The sequence below is a fragment of the Myotis lucifugus genome, unplaced genomic scaffold (genome assembly GCF_000147115.1).
Source record: "Myotis lucifugus unplaced genomic scaffold, Myoluc2.0 scaffold_203, whole genome shotgun sequence".
Taxonomy (NCBI): domain Eukaryota; kingdom Metazoa; phylum Chordata; class Mammalia; order Chiroptera; family Vespertilionidae; genus Myotis; species Myotis lucifugus.
Genome location: NW_005871251.1, coordinates 1,673,302 through 1,693,230, shown reverse-complemented (window position 1 = coordinate 1,693,230; position 19,929 = coordinate 1,673,302). Strand labels below are relative to the sequence as shown.

General features: G+C 35.3%; 1 protein-coding gene and 1 non-coding gene across 5 annotated transcripts in view; both read left to right on the top strand.

The window, feature by feature from the left end:
- Positions 1-19,929, top strand: part of MAN1A2 (mannosidase alpha class 1A member 2) — a 67,470-nt gene that overhangs the window by 29,665 nt on the left and 17,876 nt on the right. For all 4 annotated transcript variants that reach the window (XR_002831358.1, XM_006097485.3, XM_014463262.2 and 1 more), the window contains exons 6-11: positions 3,258-3,352; positions 6,270-6,393; positions 7,726-7,819; positions 11,117-11,232; positions 12,353-12,569; positions 18,570-18,742. Coding sequence is in view for 3 of the 4 variants with exons in the window: in XM_006097485.3 (XP_006097547.1) it covers positions 3,258-3,352; positions 6,270-6,393; positions 7,726-7,819; positions 11,117-11,232; positions 12,353-12,569; positions 18,570-18,742 (819 nt within the window). In the remaining variant the exon portion in view is untranslated. The remainder of the gene's footprint in view (positions 1-3,257; positions 3,353-6,269; positions 6,394-7,725; positions 7,820-11,116; positions 11,233-12,352; positions 12,570-18,569; positions 18,743-19,929) is intronic.
- Positions 6,424-6,526, top strand: LOC111827699. The gene has a single exon (XR_002831373.1). It is a non-coding gene; the product is annotated as a U6 spliceosomal RNA (small nuclear RNA).

Below are 19,929 nucleotides of genomic sequence, written 5' to 3'. Positions count from 1 at the left end.
GAAAACACTAACATGGTGAAAGGCATATGATGTTACCATTATTTCTATTTTTGCTATTTTGTGGAGGAAAGTACATATGATTTGGAGTTAGAGGTTGAATTCCTACTCTGCCTCTCTTTCGTAATGATATTTGGCAAGGCATTTACCTTCTATAATTGAAGTTTCTTAATCTATGACAATGTGAGAGTTCCCTTGAGAGTTGTGAGGTTAAGTTACATGACAGTGCCTAGCATAGTACCTGACTCAGTAGATATTACTTTGCTTTTCTTCTACTTTGACTTTTTCCTGTGTGGTAAGTATTCTGTGTTAGTAATAGGAATCCTTTTGTTTATTTTTAAATGGATATATATTAATTTTTTAGGATATAGTCTACTCATAAAGTAAAGAGAACATGTTTTACTTTTGTGACTTTCTCATACAGTAGAATATTACTGACCATTTTACTTTTCTCCTTGATCATTTTACATGGAAAGCTCTAATCCATATGTTTTAGAAACCAACAATGAGTCCCTGAGGTCGGCTAAAAAGAAATAAAACATAGAAAAATAATTTGGATATGACAGTATTCTAATACCAGATAGACAACAACTCCCTATGTCTCATATAAGCCAGAAAATTACCTGTAACTTATAAGATGGCAAAATGCCTCTCTTATAGAACGTTTTACATGCGTTCTGAGTTCTGGTATAAGAACCAAATGAGGGTCATATGTCAAACTGATAAAGCGTTCCTCTCCTGTTGATTTATTAATCTCATAAATATGAAACTTTATCATTTTATTTTCTTAGAACAAGGCTATTTATATTAAATATTCACAAGTTTAAAAATCTTGATGATTTATTATGTTTACTTCTATCCTCAAATATATGGCATACCTTTTACAGGATTGTCTCTTCTCATTTTTTATTGGTTATCAAAGTGGCATTCCTTCCTGAATAAGATAATAACATAATTTATGTGGATAACTGCATCTGAAATCTGTCAGAATGGGTAGAGAAGTGGTTATGTCAAGTTTAATACATATTTCACAGATAATAAAAACAAAATAAAAGGAACACCGCCACCAAAATCTTTCCTTACCAAAACACAAATAGTACTGTATTGTCTGTGGGGTAAGGTCAATAGAATATCCTTTTTTTAAACTAAAGTCCTTTAAGAAAAATTCTGAGTTAAAGAAAAAAGGGATGTTGAGTATTATTTTTTCCTGTTTTAAATATTAGTCATTATTGTCCTACTGCACTGATTCTCATTTTATTCTTTGAAAACCTAATTTTGCTCCAAAAATTGCTGCTATTTTCATTGAAAATTCCACACTTTCACTTTCTACCGATGTGCTGGTACTTGAACAAACATTCCACTATGCCTTGCTGACCCAGATAACATTTTAAAATATACTCTCCAACGTTTTCCTCTTAACTGTAAGAGTTCATCTACACTTTTGTACTCATTCTACAACTTTAAAGTCACAGAACTAATACCAATTCATAGTTGATGGTTATGGTTATGATTACTGGTTTGACAGATCAGAAGGGTTTCGAGTCACCTACCACAGGAGCTAGAAATTTAGGGGTGAAATCCAGGAAGGAGTGAGCAAGAGAAGAGAAGCCCCCAGTTCTGTATACATGACACTATATTCAGACCACATTGTTTCATTTCCCTGTATTTTTATAGAGCTATGCCATAATTTTCTGCCTAAAGTTTAGCTTATCCTTCCACTTCTGCCTGGTGAAGAACTTCAAGGCCCAGATTACTTATTTTAAGCATCTTTGTTGACGTCAACATACATACAATTAAATGCACCCACTTTAAATGTAAAGAAGCGGTTGGAGGGAATACACATGATACAATTTTTGAAAAATAATTTTGCAATGTCAAGTAAACATTTAAAACTTAAAATTCTTTCCCTAGCCGGTTTGGCTCAGTGGATGGAGCATTGGCCTGCCAGACTGAAGGGTCCTGGGTTCGATTCTGGGTCAAGGGCACATACCTTGGTTGCAGGCTCCTCCCCAGCCTGAGCCCTGGTCGGGGCTTGTGCAAGAGATGTGTTTCTCTCACATCAATATTTCTGTCTTTCCCTCTCTCTTCCACTCTCTTTACAAATCAATGGGAAAATATCTTTGGGTGAGGATTAAAACAAAAATTTTAAATTCTCTTTGAACCAGTTATCCATTTAGAAATATATTTTCTAAAAGTAACAATGTGGATACATAAGGTATACTCAGAAGGATATTTCATTGCAGTAGTGTGTTTGTAGTAACCAGTATTTGAAAAGCCCATGAAGGGGGGATGGTTGAATAAATTCATACATCTCTTACTATAGAATGTTGTACAACTATAAACATAAGTTTGATATATTTTAACTAGGAAAAATGTGCTTGTTGTGTGTGTGTGTGTGTGTGTGTGTGTGTGTGTGCGTGTGTGTGTTTTTCATATATCCAGTCAGTTAGAATGCTGTAAATAACCCATCAATTTGAAATCAATTTGAAAGGATAGACTTGAGGCATATAGAAGAACGTGCCACTTTTCCTAATGAGGTATTATGATCCAATCTCAGTTTGGAGCCTGTAAGTCAATAGTTCCACAGTAGTGTACACAGATCTATCTATTTTGATATGCTAAGGATATTTGAAGTCTTACCATGTATATTTTTGTAATAGTACACGATTTTAAAAGTTTAGAAACACTGATATTTAGGTAATTGATTGTTTCAGGTACCAAAAATAGCAGCAATTGGGACCAAGGGGTGAATCATTTATAAATCTCAAATGAAACTTGGAGTGTGAACTCAAATGTTTTCTTTTACTTTAATAAATTGATTAAACTTTGATGGAAAATGTTGAGGCATAAATGTACTTAAAGTACTTCAAGGGTATTTATCCAAATAGGGTTGTGTCTTTTTCTTTTGTTTTGATGTTTATACTAAGCTTGTATACCATGGATGAACATCTCATAGCCTAATGTTTTTTCTTAGATCTTTGCCAGCTGAAAATACAGATACTATCAAAACCATATCCTCATCTTTCAATTAATTGTAATTTCAGCCCATTGCACATTGGGTAGCTTTCCTCAGTATCCAATGTACATTTTCCCTGGTTGCGGTATATGCTACATGGTACCTTAGAGATGTCAGTTTCACCCTGTACTTGCATGTATCCAGTACATTTCAGTATGCATTGTATGAGAGACCAGCATATGGTGATGGCTGCAATTCATGAGTTGATTACTATAATTTATGAATATTCATGTTTTTATCTCAGATATTCAAGATTAAAGCAGTCCAATTGGCTGAGAAGCTCCTTCCTGCCTTTAACACACCGACTGGGATTCCCTGGGCAATGGTGAATCTGAAAAGGTAAGTTCTATTTGTATGTGGGTATTCTTGTTGTGGAATTCTATTTTAATTTATCTATTGGGGTTTTTATTTAATTTATGCATTTGCTGTTTCTTTAATGGGAATTATCTTCTACCAGATCTAGTCATCTCTTGCTCCTTCTCACATCATTCAGTTCTCAGTCAGATTGTGTCTTTTCAGAAGCACTTTCTCTGAACATTATACATAAAGAGCCTGCCTGCTAACTCACCTTCACTAGTACCCACTATTCTGTTTTTCTATTTAATTTTCTTCATAACAAATACCACTATTTAAAATGGTCTTATTGCCTAGCCAGTTTGGCTCAGTAGATAGAGCATCGGCCTGCGGACCAGAGGGTCCTGGGTTCGATTCCAGTCAAAGGCACATACCTTGTTTGCAGGCTCCTCCCTGGCTTGGGCCCTGGTGGGGCACTTGCAGGAGGCAACCAATTGATGTGTTTCTCTCATGTCAATGTTTCTCTCTGTCTTTCCCTCTCCCTTTCACTCTCCCTAAAAATCAATGGAAAAAATATCCTCAGGTGAGGATTAACAACAATAACAACAACACCCCCCCCCAAAATAAATAAATAAATAAATAAATGGTCTTATTTTTATGGGAGCAGGAATGTTATATGTCAGATTCAGTATTACATCTCCTGGAGGATAGTAGGCACTTACTATTTGGGAATGAATGACTGTCCTATGTAGTTACTAATATTTATCATTATTTCTTCCTTGATTCTCACTTCTAGCACACAAAAACCCGTTACTGGTACCATATTATTTTCAAAGATAGTGTAAAAACTGCACCAGCTAATTAAAGAACGTTAAATGAGATAGTGATCATGTATTGGTAACTTTTTTTTTTTTTTCAAGAGAGAGAGGAAAATGAATAGAGAGATAGAACATCCATGAGAGAGAAATATCATTGATTGGCTGCCTTCTGCATGCCCCCTACTGGGGATCAGGCCCACACCCTGGGCATGTGCCCTGACCAGAAATCAAACCGGTGACCTCTTGGGCTTGAGAACTATTTTAATGTTTCCCCACACAGATGAATAAAATATGGCATATTGAATTGTCACTATACAAGTGGGTATAACATGAGAGAAAGACTTACATTTTTACTTTGTTCCCAAAGTAGAAAAGACCCTGGAGAATGGTTTAGAGATCTAGTAAGAATAACCTGCTACTTGAATAATTAATCTAGACTTCCAGTTCCAACCATGGAATAACTTATATCAGACTAACCCTACCACCAAAAACAATCATAAACGCTTAACCAAATGGTTTGGGGGCATTATAGAGCAACTAACTCAGGTGGGATTTCCTAAGATCATCTCCGTATAAACATTGGCTTTCCCCCCCCAGGGCATTTTCCAAGTCACGGTACAGAGCAAGAGGTCAAGCCTAACATGGGGCAGAGGAGGCCTGGTGATCAGGTCCTGGAGCTGCCAAAATGAATGAGACTTGGGGCACAAAGTCTCAAGACAGGAAGGAATTGCAGAGGAAACGCTCAAAAATTTATGTACAGATTTTCCTCAAGTTGTTGGCTGATTCTGTGATTGCACATGCATGAGGCAAGACTCAAGGAAATCCAGCAAGAAAACAGCATCTGGAGGCTAGTGGGCAAAGGAGAAAAATTTTTTTTTTTTTAATTTTTCCTTTTTTTCGCCCCGCTTTTTTTTTTTTTTTTTTTAATTTTTCCTTTAGTGGGCAAAGGAGAAAATTTAAGTGACATGGTACTGGGGAGACAGAGGTTCGTGTTTGAGGGTGCAAGGTGGAGATCTCTTGATAAACACCCCAGGCTTTCAGCTGAGTCTCAGAGGGCCACTCCTTAGGAGTAGAGGTAAAACCGAAATAGACTACCCTTAACAAAGCCTAAAACGGAGGTAATTTGCCTCTACTCAACCTGTGTTTCACAAGAAACTTAACCTTCTTAGAAGACAATGCTTAATGCCTTGACATTTTTTCATTTATATTGTCTGGCTTCCAATAAAAATTATAAGGCAGGCTAAAAAAAAGACAAGAAGATACCCTAGCAATACTTCTGCACAAAAGAAATCTACACAAGATTATTCACTGTAAAAGTTTTCATAATAGCAAAATATTAGAAATATGCTGACAGACCACCAATAGGGTATGGATTAAATTATATCTGTTTGCATAGTATAGTAGCTTTCACACTGGCACTGTTAACATTTGGGACTGGACAGTTCTTTATTGTGTGATACTGTCCTGGCCATTACAGATATTGCATCTTTGGCCCCAGCACAATAAATGCAAGTTTCACCTTCAGGGTTTGAAACAACTCAGAATGAATGCTCTCACACATGTTCATAGGCCTCTGGGGTGGGGCATTCCAGTTGTAAGTCATTACTATCATGGAATTTTGTGCAGCTTTAAAAAGAAAGTTGTTAATGAACTAAGATGTAAAGACCACTGAGGTACATCTTAAGAGTTAAAATACAAGGTACAGAGCAGTAAATATACTTTGCTATGTTTTGTTTAAAAAAGGAAGGAAATAAGAATATATATTTGGATTGCTTATATATGCATTAAAAATTCTGTACCAACATATAAGTTAATGAAAGTGATATCTATGGGACTTGGTGGTGTGAAGAGAGATGAGATTTCTGGGGTAAAATATGTTTACTATATGCTTTTCTATGTTTTAATTTTTAAAATGTGGATGTAGTACCTATTCAAAAATTTTTTAATAATAAAGTAAAATTTTAGTTATAAATAAGCTATTGTGTTAGATGTAATATTTTAAATTTTATTTTTCAATTATAGTTTACATTCAATATTATAGATATAAATAATTTCTGAGATATTTATTTAAAGTGTATGTATTCATTTAAAAAATATTTTGGTCTTTTTCTAATTCTTCTCCTTTTCTCTTTGCTTTCACTTAGTGGAGTCGGGCGGAACTGGGGCTGGGCATCTGCAGGTAGCAGCATTCTTGCTGAATTTGGAACACTGCATATGGAGTTTGTCCACCTTAGCTACTTGACAGGGGATCCGGTTTACTACAAAAAGGTTAGCTCTCTTTCTTTTGTTATAAAAGAGTTGCTTTGGCAGCACATACACTAACATTGGAATGACACAGAGAAGATTAGCATGGCCCCTGCACAAGGATGACACGCAAATTCGTGAAGAGTTCCATATTTAAAAAAAAAAAAAAATGTCCTTCAACATTCACAAAAAGATTTGACAACATTCACAAAAACATTCTCTAAGATTTGATGCTTAGAGAATGATTGCCTTTCTAGAAATATGTTTATTAGAGTTCTGGCCTTTTTCTTTTTAAATTACCTAAAGAGATGTCCTTTCTATTTAGAACATATTTAAAATATTTACTGTTATTTGAGAAGTTTTAATGACTTGTAGGCTTTTTAAAAATCTCATTGTCATCTCTGTTCAGCATTGTGCTGAAATTCCTAGCTAGCATGGTAAGGCAAGAAAAACAAAATGAACAAAAAGTTCATGAATGGAATTGACTTGAAAAGGAAGGAAAAAAACAGTAATTAATCACAAATTATATGATTATCTACCTAAAATATTAAGACAGTCTACATTTAAATTATTAGAAATAAGAGCTTAATATATTTTTGAATATAGATGTTAAAAATACGTAGCATTTCTCAGCATCAGCTACAAGAGGCAAGAAAGTGTCATTTTACAAAAACATACATTACTAGAGGCCAGGGGCACGAATTCATGCATGGGTGAGGTCCCTCAGCCTGGTCAGCGATTGGGGCCTATCGGGGCCTGCTGGTAGGGGGAGGGACTGTGGGAGGTTGGCTGTGGGAGTTCGCTGACCACCAGGGGGCAGCTCCTGTGTTGAGCGTCTGCCCCCTGGTGGTCAGTGCATCATCATAGCTACCGGTCGACTAGTCGTAATGGTCGCTTAGGCTTTTATATATATATATAAATGTGGTAGGGACAAAAATGTAAGTTTTCTGCAGATAAATCTACCAAAAGATAAAGTTCAAAATTACTGAGTACTATTGAAGAGGACCTTAGTAGAGAGAGATAGGTCCTGCTCATGTATAGTTAAACAATATCAGAAGAATTTTAGTCATCTCCAACTGTACCATCAATTCAATGCCATCAAAACTCCAGTGGCTTTTTGCTTTGTATTTTTATTGTTGCTTGATTTTATATAATGATCATATGTCATTATAAAAATGAGACACTTTAAAAATAGTAGCTTTACTTGACCACCACACACACACACACACACACACACACACACACACACACACAAAGGCAAGGGAGGTGGTGAAGGTTCTGAGTGAGGAAAAAACACAAAGCTTAGATAAGTATAAAGCCATGATGACATTTATTTTTGTTAATTGCATTCTTTAGGTCATGCACATTCGGAGGCTACTTCAGAAAATGGATCGTCCAAATGGTCTTTATCCAAATTATTTGAACCCAAGAACAGGTCGCTGGGGTCAGTGTAAGTATTTCTAGTACAGCTGATGCTTTGTTAAAAGATTATTTGTGTGGAAACTTTTGCTTGAGGTAGTGGTAAGTACACTACATGTAGAACGAGAAGCCCCCAGTTAGTGTCTAAGCCTGAGATTTACTAGTGCTGTTATCTTCGGCAAGTTTCTAATCTCTTGTAGCTTCAGTTTTTCTACTTGTAAAATGGTTAAAATATCCACTTTCTTGTTATATTTATTTCATCACAATAAAGAATTGCAATAAAAATAATCCTTTCATCCCCCCCAAATAAATTGAAATTGCTTCTTCAGAATACATTGACTTTCAGCAGTATTAATTTTGAGGATGTTATAGAAAGCTATTCAATGGTTATTGGCAAGGGGTCTTTAAAATCCTAGGGGAGTTGCTCTTATATCCTTTAGCAGCTGCAGCCCTTACTAAATTGTCCAATTTGTTCCTTTTAATGTTTTATATATTTTATATCAGCTTCTGAAAAGTACATCAAATTCCATTATTATCTTTGAGCAGTATACATCTGTCATATCTATAAATAGTCTGCAAAACAGTGAATTGAACTGAAATTTAACAATTCAGCTTTGGCTAACTATATTGTAATTAGAATAATGATAATGTTTGTGACATGCACATAGCAATCACAGAGAATAATTACTGGTAATTACCTTCAGGAAAAGTTCTTGGCAACAGATATAAAAGAGTATGGTAAGAAACCTAGATTTAAAGCCACATCATTAGTATTTTTTCTGGTTTTACTTTATTTTTTTTTTACTCATTTTCTAAGTACAATGCTTAGCCTATGCCATTTAATGATTGATGTGAAGAAAATATAGGAAATTGGTCATTACTAATTTATTAAATTTTACCCTAATAAATAAAAAAGTGGGAAAAACAAGAATGGGTAAAATATTTGAAGTTAGAAGACTAATTCTGGATTTCCCACTTAATAATTTAGATGTTATTTAACTTTTCTGTGCCTTTGTTTTTTCATCTGTTCTAATTGTACTTATTTAATAGGATGACCATTTGGATCATATTTTAAGATAATATATTTGAAAATGCTTCATAAACTTTAAACATATGATATAAATATTAGTTTTTAATCTAGAATTTCCTATAAAACACTTTAGTAAATCATGACATGCTGACACAGATTATGTGAATCATTGATATTTAGTAGTGTTTTGTAATGTGTTATCAATTTCTGAATATCAAAAGGAGCTTGGAGAGTCACGTTTCATTGAATTCGACACCTAGCAGGCATGTCTCAGTGGTTTAAGTAAGAAGTCAGACTACTGGGTGATAAATTCCATAGTTATCGTGGATCTCAGGCTTCTGCTGTGTGTTCATTTATTAAGCATACTAGAGGCCCAGTGTATGAAATTCGTGCATGGGTAGGGTCCCTAGGCCTGGCGCTGCCTGCTCACCAGCCCTGCTCTCTGCCACTGCCGCTGGCTGCCTCCCTCTGAGGGGTGACCGGCGGGGCGGTTGGGGGGCCCCCCCGCTGGCACCCACCTTGGCTGGCCTGGGGCCTGTGGGCTGGGGGCAGCTCCTGCGTATTCCCCCTGGTGGTCATTGCACGTCATATCCACTGGTTGTTCCACCGGTCATTCCGCTGTTTGGTCAATTTGCATATTAGGCTTTTATTATATAGGATAATCTTCCACTGGAGCAATAGCTTAGAAGAGTTGGAGAGAACCTCTGAGCAGGACTGTGACTACATGCTATAACCTGAGTAACATACCGCTAAACCATAAACTCTGGCAATAATTCATGGATCCAAAAAACATTTCTCCTAAGCCATGATTTTGCTTTTTCCTGTTTTCCCTCACTAGTTCACCTCCTTTAATTCTGTTATACTTTTAATCTTGTTTACTTTCCTGCTCATTTGTTCTTTCCAGAGATCTACAATATAGCCAGAGCTTTACAAAACCCTGTATGTTATTTGATGACTCTTCTCTAAGTATTATGCTCCAGAGTACCATTTATATCCTCTAATCATTCCATTCTCTTTGGGTAAACTCCCATGGCTCAAATCCATTTTATGTATTGATGACTCCCCAATGTATACCCCTAACTTAGTGCTCTCTCTGGATTTCTGCGTATCTGATTGCCTGTTTATCATATTCATTTATATATCCAACTGGCACCTCAAACTCACCATGCCCCAAATTCAAACTCCTTTGAGGATCTGGCCTTCATTTCTTCTTCCCTTCAGTTAATTAGGCCTTCAGTTCTCTCCCACAGTTAATATCACCCCTGATCAATACATCCTCCACAATGGCTTCTTATTGATGGCTGCTGACTATCAGGTGGTGGTTGCTGAAAGTTGGGAATCCTGTGGCAATTTCTTAAGATAACAATGGAGTTTGCTGCATCAATTGAATCCCCCTTTCATGAACAATTTCTCTGTAACCATGTGGTGCTGTGTAATAGCATTTTATCCACAGTAGATATAAATATTAATATGCATTTTCTCCCAGATAGACAGTTGTTTCCATAAACCTGAATAGTCCATCCTTTCTTCTCTAATTTGAAAAACTAATATATGAATGTAATATGTGATATTTTTCTTTTCATGCAGGGAAGATGTGAGTTTTGAAACAAAGCTTGAGGATGTGGGGTAGGGTTTATAGAAAGTCAGGAATAAAAGAGTATGGTTGCCTTGGGAATTATATTGGTAAATCGGATAAGATTAAAAGTATGGATGATATTTTATCTATAAAAATAAGAATATACCTAGGACAAACAAATATATACTAATAGCTATATAAATAGTAATCAAGGATATTGATTCAACAACTTAATATTGTGCAAGGTGACATTACAAAGGAATTCTTGGGCTTTTTTTTCTTTGTAGATTTCTTTTAATTTACTGCCTACTGCACAGAATTCACCATTCACTATCTATAGAAAAATGAGCTCTTTTCGGTTAACATCAGATTTTAGTATGTCTCTTACATTTAACCTTATAGCTTATATAGGTAAAACAATTAATATACCAAAGATAATTATTTTCAATAATGGAAATGTTTGGATGTGTGACACTATGCAAACTGTGTGACTGAAGAAAAAGAAGACTACTAAGTATGTGAAATACACCCAGCAGAAGAAGATTTTTCTAGAAAATTGGGTATACGTAGAGGAGTATGCTCTTACTGGACTAAATTTGAAGTATGTTGGAAATAGAGCTGTCAACATAATTTTTAAATAGTCATTTTAATTGAAAAACATGTAATTGTCTTCTGTCTTCTCTTTTCTCCACCTCCATCCTTCTCTTTTCTCTTTGTTACAGATCATACATCAGTTGGTGGGCTGGGAGACAGTTTTTATGAATACTTACTGAAAGCATGGTTGATGTCAGATAAAACAGACCTTGAGGCTAGAAACATGTATGATGATGCTATTGAGGTAATTATGCTCAGAACACTTACCTGTTTAACATATGGCATATACATTGTATTTGATAGTGACGGATGGACATCTTATATGCATTTTATTATGTGCATTCATTGTAGAGTTTAAGTTTTTTAATATAAAAGTCTTATATTAAGTGTTCCTTTATTGTGGCATTTTAAAGAAATTATAGAAGAATTTACTGTAACATTTATGTATGAACAATTATTTTAATTATTTTTAGTTATTGTCTATAGAGACCAGAAAAACTTCTGACTTTACATGCATTTCCATGAACATTTCTTCTTTCAAATGACCCATTGAACGTGTATATTGAGAGCCTCTGGGTAAATAATAAGGGCAAAACAGTATATAGTACTTCCCACGTGCCAGGCATTGTTCTAACCCTTTTACATATGTGAAGTAACTTAATCCTTACTACACTTCACACACGAGGACTTCAAGGCACTGAGAGTTGAAGTAACTTTATGAAGGATGCACCAGTAAGTGATGGAGCCTGGAACTAAACAGCCTGGCTCCAGAGCCTGAGCTCTTAACCACAGTTCTATATTTATATAACCTCATACCACAGTGTTGTGGCAGTTTACATTTGGAACAAGTTTCATTCTTGGCAACCCTTGTATGTGATATTTCCAAGCAAAAACTGTGAAATAGAATAGTGTGTTAACCACTTAGTATGTTACTTGGTTTCTGATCTAGTATAAACATATCCCTTTAATGATTTTAATCACTTTTTAAAAGTTGTATATTTTGTATATACTGTAAAGTATATACAATTCTGACTCTAGCTGTTGATCAGTACTTAGAGTTTTAGTTTGTTTTTAAATTAAGCAAAGGTTATTATTTCCTAATTTATATCTTTACCTTTTAGGGAATCAATTTTCTATAATTGTTTACAAAAATACACAGGAGTTGAACTAGTTGTGGCATGTATTGCTTTGCTCATATACAACTTGATTACTCCAAAACTCATTGTAAATTAAGCCTTCCAATTTGGGAAAGTTACTGCTTTATGGAGTCTTATATTAACAAGGTTTTATAGTCAGAAGGATGCAGTAAGTTTGAACACTAGTATTTTGCTTCTGAAGTTTTGAATATCTACTCTTTCTTGTAGGCTATAGAAAAACATCTTATTAAGAAATCCCGTGGAGGCCTTACCTTTATTGGAGAATGGAAGAATGGGCACCTGGAAAAGAAGATGGGACATTTGGCCTGCTTTGCTGGGGGAATGTTTGCACTTGGAGCAGATGGTTCCAGGAACAAGGCTGGTCATTATTTAGAGCTAGGGGCAGAAATTGCACGTACATGCCACGAGTCATATGATAGAACTGGTAAGAATATTAATAATGCTAATTACTTAGTCCAAAATAACTTGCCAGTTAAAAATATGTCCAGAAATTAGAAGGAAAATATATAGGCATTTTTATTTCAAAATAGTTATTCTAATACAGTAAATTATTTTCTTAAGAACTTGAATTTTAATTCTGGAAATGTGTTCCTGCATCATTTTCTTTTTATTTCTGAATTCTGCTACTGTTTTTGTTAATAGAGGTTTTTAAGAAGTTGTTTTAAAGACAAGAGGTAGGGCATTTTGGGGATGTATGGGATAACATTATTTTCCTATAGTAAGAATCCATTTAGCCATTTTTTTCAACTTCTATGAAAAGTTACATAAAAGGACACAAAATAGACCAATTTAAGTTACATGCCTTGCCTGTTCTCTTGTGAAAATAAAAAGATAATTGTAGTTGTATTGAGTATATAATTGGTGTCTAGGTAACCAGTAGTTTCTTAGTTAGTTCTCTAATAATTTTTGAGTTGTTTGTTCCAATAACTAAAAGATCCTCTGGCATTGCTTTAGGCAAATATGCAATATTTCTGGGCTTCAATGTCCTTACCTGGAAAATGTGATGTTTCTCAGTGGTGACAATAATTGGGAATGAAAAATATATTTTTTATGTATAAAGCATAGATACACATATAGTTATAGATAGGTAAACAGTATGTATTATTAAAATTTCATGAAAAGAGAAGGCAAATCGGTTTTTAAAAAGCCTGAAAATGCGGTTGATGAAAACTGGATTAGACCTTCCAAGGTTTTCTGTGGCTTAAAAATGCATGTTTTTATATGAAATAATGGATGATGAGTTCCCTGAAAGACTAAAAACCAGTGATTTCTATTTGTGATTTCAGAAGTTGAATTGTTGCTTATATTAAATAACTGAATTTCTATTTTAAGGATAATTTACCATCAAGTACCATGACACAAATACGATTGGCATAAAATTTATTATGGTTCAAAATCTGCCAAGTTACTTTGATATAATAAGGAATTGAACTTATGGTGAAATTGAGCCTGCAATTTCCTCACTAACTAAATCAAGGATTTCATTTCTTAACAAAATATAACTAAGTCAAAAGGACATTGAAACAAATCTTACTTTAGGGAGTTTAAGTGTTGATATATAATACATGTATAATCAGTGATCTAAGATACAAATAGAAGCTAAATTATATTATGTTGATGATATAGAATATATACATAAAATAGAGCTCAGATCAGTAAGACATTGAGGACCAGAAAGAACAGTAAGTGTTTATTTATGTTAGGACTCATAATAAGGCTTGTTACGCAGATTTGGACCATAAATCAAATAATAGATGAAAAATAGTAAGATTTCATAATACAGCAGACATAGTAAAAATATGATATACCATCTACACTAGTAAAAGAGAAAGATGCAAATTGACCATACCTTTGTGATGCCCACCAGCCAATCAGGAGTGAGTATGCAAATTAACCCACCAATGGTGGTGGGTTAATTAGCATACACAGGCACTGAGCGGCCGGGGGCGGGGCGGGACACAGGCATTCCGCACCGCCCCAGCTGCTCTGGGCCTCTGGGCAGTGTGGGAAGGTGGAAAGGCGGCTCCAGGCCAGAGCAAAGGTGGTGCCGGCAGCCAGGAGGAGGAAGGCTCATTCTTGTACGAATCTTCATGCATTGGGCCTCTAGTAGTTACTATAATTAATCATTCACTTCTTTAAACATGGAGCACTTACTATATGCCAAGCATTATGCTGGATGCTTAATAGGTTAAAGTATTAACAAGATCTATTTCCTGCTTTTGAGAAATTTATAGAATATCAGAGTTATGAAAGAATTCTCTATATTTCTGATTTTCACATTTCATAATGACATTGCTGATGTTGATATGAAACACTGTGATTATGGAAAGAACATGTGAACTAGGATTCAAAATTCCCTTGTTTTACTATATATTATCTGTGAGCCTTAGGCAAACCTTCCTAAGCCTCAGTTGCTCCATCTGCAAAAAGTTGGGATATTAGTACCTACCCTATCTTCTTCATAATGTTGTGTTGTGAATATAAATTAATTTAAAAAAATTCAGTCAATGAACCTGTGACCCTCTTTGCCATGGTATCCCGCAAAAGATTACTGTTTGATTTGTGTCCTATATTTTCAAGACTTCCACTGTTTTTTACTTAATCTTTAGTCTCAATTTAGATACATTAATTAAAAAGTACGATCCTAGTTCTGCTCATTTCCTACCAGGTCATTACATCTTTTGCTGTGTTTTCTTGTAGCTATGCTATAATTTTTTGGCCACTGTGTTTAAGAATATCCATTCACTTCTTAGCAGTTATTCTAGCTAAATTCATATGACAATTATTGTCTTGGAATTTCACTTTCATTTGTGGTTGGAATTAGAGTTAACATTAGTTCAAAATTTGGTAATCTTCACGGCCTGCTGTTTACCTTTTAGCTGGGTTTGTAGGAAGCATTGCTGATTCTATTTATGAAACAGAGTAACTTAGTGGTGGTTTCAAACTATTATAGCTGCACGGGAAGCTAGATTGGTACGTTGTTTTAGTTTATTCCGAGGTATAATGCAAAACTGGTATCAAGACTTCCAAAATATAGTACATTCTTTTTCTGAGATTTTAGATTTAAAAAAAAAATTCTGAGCATCATTAAAAGTGACTATTATATAATTTAATTATTTCATGCTGAAACTGAATAAAGTCTATCACAATTGGGGTTGGGAGAATTTAATCTGTTTAGGTGCATGTAACATCCAATGGACAAAATATCCATTGAACATAGAGTACTGAATGTATTTGAAGAGTTTCCACAACTATTTTTTCCTTAGAGGAAAGGATAGGAAAATAGTTTAAGTTCTTCCCTTATTATTAGCCCATTCAAACTATAGTCAAATTGCCTGTCCTAGAATATTCTTTGTGCTTTTGGTTGAATTTCTTTTGTTGACTTGAATGTGCTTATTTTTCTATTTGTATGAGTCCTACCTATCTTGGAGTATTCATATGAGTTGCATTTCCCCATAACTTCACCAACTAATATGTGTCTTCTTTAAACTTATCTTTTATTGTCTTACTACTCACTTTTATCACATTTGATATTTTACTTAATTTTTTTTATTTGTTCATGTCTCTTTACCTACATTATATGATTTTTGCATCCTCTGGAGTTCTTCTTGTCCAGGCACTAAATTGTTTATGGTTTTGATTCAATTTTTAAGTGTTGGATTAGTTATTTTCTTTTTAGAATTGAAATATCAAATGTAAGTGGGAAGTTTAAGATAGGGAATAGAGAGTAAATGAAATTGTTTTTTACAACATCCTATATAATAAAAGCATAATATGCAAATTGACCAAATGGTGGAACTACTGGTTGCTATGATGCGCACTGACCACCAGGGTGCAGACACTGAACACAGGAGCTGCCCCCTGGAGGTCAGTGCACTCCCATAAGAGGGAGCACTGCTTAGCCAGAAGCTGGGCTCACGGCTGGCGAGCACAGCGGGAGCCTCTCTGGCCTCCTCTGCAGGCAGAAGGTAAGGAGCAAGGTGTCCCAGACTGTTAGAGCCCCGGGGATCGGGCCTAAGCTGGCAGGCGGACATCCCCTGAGGGGTCCCGGACTGCAAGAGGGCGCAGGCCAGGCTGAGGGACCCCCCTCACCTCTCCCCTTCCCCAGTGCATGAATCTTGTGCACCAGGCCTCTAGTTTCTTAAATAAAAGAACACCTATGAAATAGTGCCTTCAGAAACATGAAATTGATGATTTGGCCAAAATATGGATGTAATAGCTTATACACTTTTACTCACCAACTCCTCACAGGACAATTATGTTATCTTTCTGGTATGTTTTATGTGAGAAATTATGAATGACCAGTAAATGAAATACAATTTTTAGTGAGTTTAAAATACTAGTTCCATGCAGCCAATTTCTCCTTCAATTCAGACAATATTATCATTGTAATTACAGAAGTTATTTAAAGTTAGCCTTAAGATTGACATTTGAAAACTCCAGTTGATTACTTCTTAGCACTGATAGTCTTTGAGAAAGGAAAAACATAAGAAATCCAGACAAAATAACTTACCTTACTTTTTTATTGGATTTACCATCATATCAGTACTTACAAGGTTTGACTTTTATCATCATTTGAAAAGCATTTATTAAATGACAAATAAGAGTTGATTGTATGTCAGACTTTTCAATAGCTAGATAGAGGTTTCTTACAAAATACTGATAATTTGTTGGTTACTCCTAACTTCAGATCCCATTGAGGAGCTGGTCTGTGCTTTTTGTACACCCATAAAGTTTTGCCGACAATTTCAGAGGCTTGTGGACACAAATCTGTCTCCCTCTTCCAAAGCCTCCCGTAGAGTTCGTGAACTTGAGGTTAAAACCCCTGCTTGAGTTCTGCATTAACTCTCCAAGACTGAGCCATATAGAAACTGTGGTTAACTCTTCTGGATCACGTGTTTTGCTTTTAATAGAACTATCCACCATCACAACAGTGTTTTTAGTTTTGTATTTTTTAGGGGGATGGGCATAGTAAGAAAGGCTTTATTTTCGCCTCCTTTGAATTGTCATTATTTGGAGCTTATGGTGTCACCCTTGTAATCCTGAAATTGGGCGACAGCGACACATCATGCCAATATCGATGCCATGGTTTTGTTTATGGTCCACCAGCATTATAGTTTTTGTGCTGCCTTTTCTAAGGAAATAAAAAAATGTGCAGCATTATCATGAAAGAGGTGAGAAACCTTGAAACTATTTGCCACCAGTGTAGCCTTGTGAAAAGAAAGGTGGCCGCTAAGAGTGGTAATTGTGTGCGACTTCACCATCCCAGTGAAAGATGACTTTATATTGTCCAGGTTTAGGGTGCTAGTGTTATTAGAAAGAAGTTCTTAAGAAGCTTTTCAAGTAGTGCTATATTCCAGCCTGAATGGAAGTCATATCATCCAAGGAATAGTATGTAATGCTGAAATATATGTGTAAATGGACATGTTTTATTCAAACTGGACAGAAGTTTTCTTACAAAATAATTGATAATTTGTTGGTTATTCCTCACTTTAGGACTAAATGGGGAAATTCTTGATGATTGGCAATTTCAACCTCTTCCTTGCTGCGTGTTTTGATACTATAGGACAGTGATGGCGAACCTTTTGAGCTCGGCATGTCAGCATTTTGAAAAACCATAACTTAACTCTGGTGCTGTGTCACATATAGAAATTTTTTGATATTTGCAACCATAGTAAAACAAAGATTTATATTTTTGATATTTATTTTATATATTTAAATGCCATTTAACAAAGAAAAATCAACCAAAAAAATGAGTTCGCGTGACACCTCTGACATGCATGTCATAGGTTCGCCATCACTGCTATAGAAGAAAGTTTATTTTAAAAACTGATTTAAGTTTTAAAATATATTATTTTTATATACTGTATTTTATAAATTTTAGCATAAATAGTATGCTTTAAAAATTATGTACTCTACAACTAAATCTAATTCAAGGTCTGAACTTTAAAATGTCACTGAAAAATAAAAGATCTAAAATGTTTTCTTATGTGTGTGTTATATTAAAAGGACTTTAAAATTGTCTTGACTATTTAAAAAATAATTCTGCACAGTACAGTTTTCCGTCTCATTTTATTTTGGGCCAAAGCAGAATATGTAATGTGCTTCTGCCTACCTTTGCATTTGTTTCCAAAGGATGACTGGACTCTTATTGGTATAGATAGATTTAGCAGTATGTTGGTGTACATTATTTATGAGAGAGCCTACTTCATGTCAGAATAATAGGAATATTTATAAGTCTATTATAAGAAAGCCAAATGTGGATCTTTAAAGTCACTGATTTTGCAAAAACAGCAGCAGTAAAAATAAAACAAATAACAAAAAATAACTTTACTTCATCCCCCATTCCTTCAGGGGAGAAAAAGCTCTGGCATGCAAACACATATGGCTTATTGTGCTCATTATTTCTTTGGTCATGCTACAGCATTAAAGCTAGGCCCTGAATCCTTCAAGTTTGATGGTGCAGTAGAGGCGGTGGCAGTTCGGCAGGCTGAGAAGTATTACATCCTCCGTCCAGAAGTCATCGAAACCTACTGGTACCTGTGGCGATTCACTCACGATCCAAGATACAGGCAGTGGGGCTGGGAAGCAGCTCTGGTGGGTAAACTAATTTTTCATTTCATGTGCAAGAGTGTTACCAAGTCCTTCTCTAGTGTCGTGATCCTCCTCCTTGTTACCTCATGTTCAGTAACTGAGGGACTAACTCTGTTTATCTGATGAAAAACTCTATTAGTCAATTTATGTGTCTTAAACAGCAGAAGTAAACCTTAGAATCCAGTTTAGTTTTCTATTAGAGGTATTTTCCTATTGGTGTTCACTCATTGTTCTTATTGAGTAACTACAGAGTCATTTATAAGGCAATTTTTCACTATGATTATAAAATTTCTGTGCTTCCCTCCAAAAAAAGGGAAAATATTATAAAGCTGCCCAGATTCACAGCCTGGGTGGATTACCCCCTCTTCATTTTAGCTTGTATTCTAAATAATTCCTTAGTGGATCACCATAAGAAGGAGCAATGAATTGTTACAAATTTTTTAGATTGATGGACAAATACATATATTTGAAATGGGGAGTTTTTAATGGTTATTAAGTAAAGAAAGCAAGTGGTTTACTCTTACAGCACTCACCTTTGAGAGAACCTCCTTGCTCTCAGTACCTAGGGAGGAAGAAAATCACTCGTCTTTTTGTGGAAGTATTGCTTATTCCTGGGAATGAGGAGTGTTTTATTCTCTAAGATATACTAATTATGATAAATAGTACTATCTATGATGAATGTTTATACTTAAATTGTTTGACTTAAATCTGTAGTGTAGATAGAATGAGAGAATTCTAGGTGAGATAAGTAATGTCAGTAAATTGCTCAGACAAGAATATGCAAGATATATTCTAGAGCAGAACATAGACCAATTTATGTAAAAAGGTTTCACAGTGGCAGTGAGAAAGGAGTTTAAAGCCATTGTATGGATGGCCTTATGTGCCAATAAAGGGATATGTACTTTACTCAGTGACTCTGGAAGAAAACACGCGCTCGTACACACACCCTCCCCCCCCCCCCCCCCCACACACACATATCAGTTACGAGATAGGTGTTTCTCACATGGGGATAGAAAGTCCTTTGCCTATCTAAAAAGACGATCATATGTTCTTTTTCTTCACCATCTCCTACCCACCAAAATTCCCTAACTTTAAGAATCCATTATAGGACTACTAAAGATTTTTCAAAGGGGGGGAACTACTGAAGGCTTTTTAGTTGGAAGTAACAAAACACAAGGATCTGATTATAA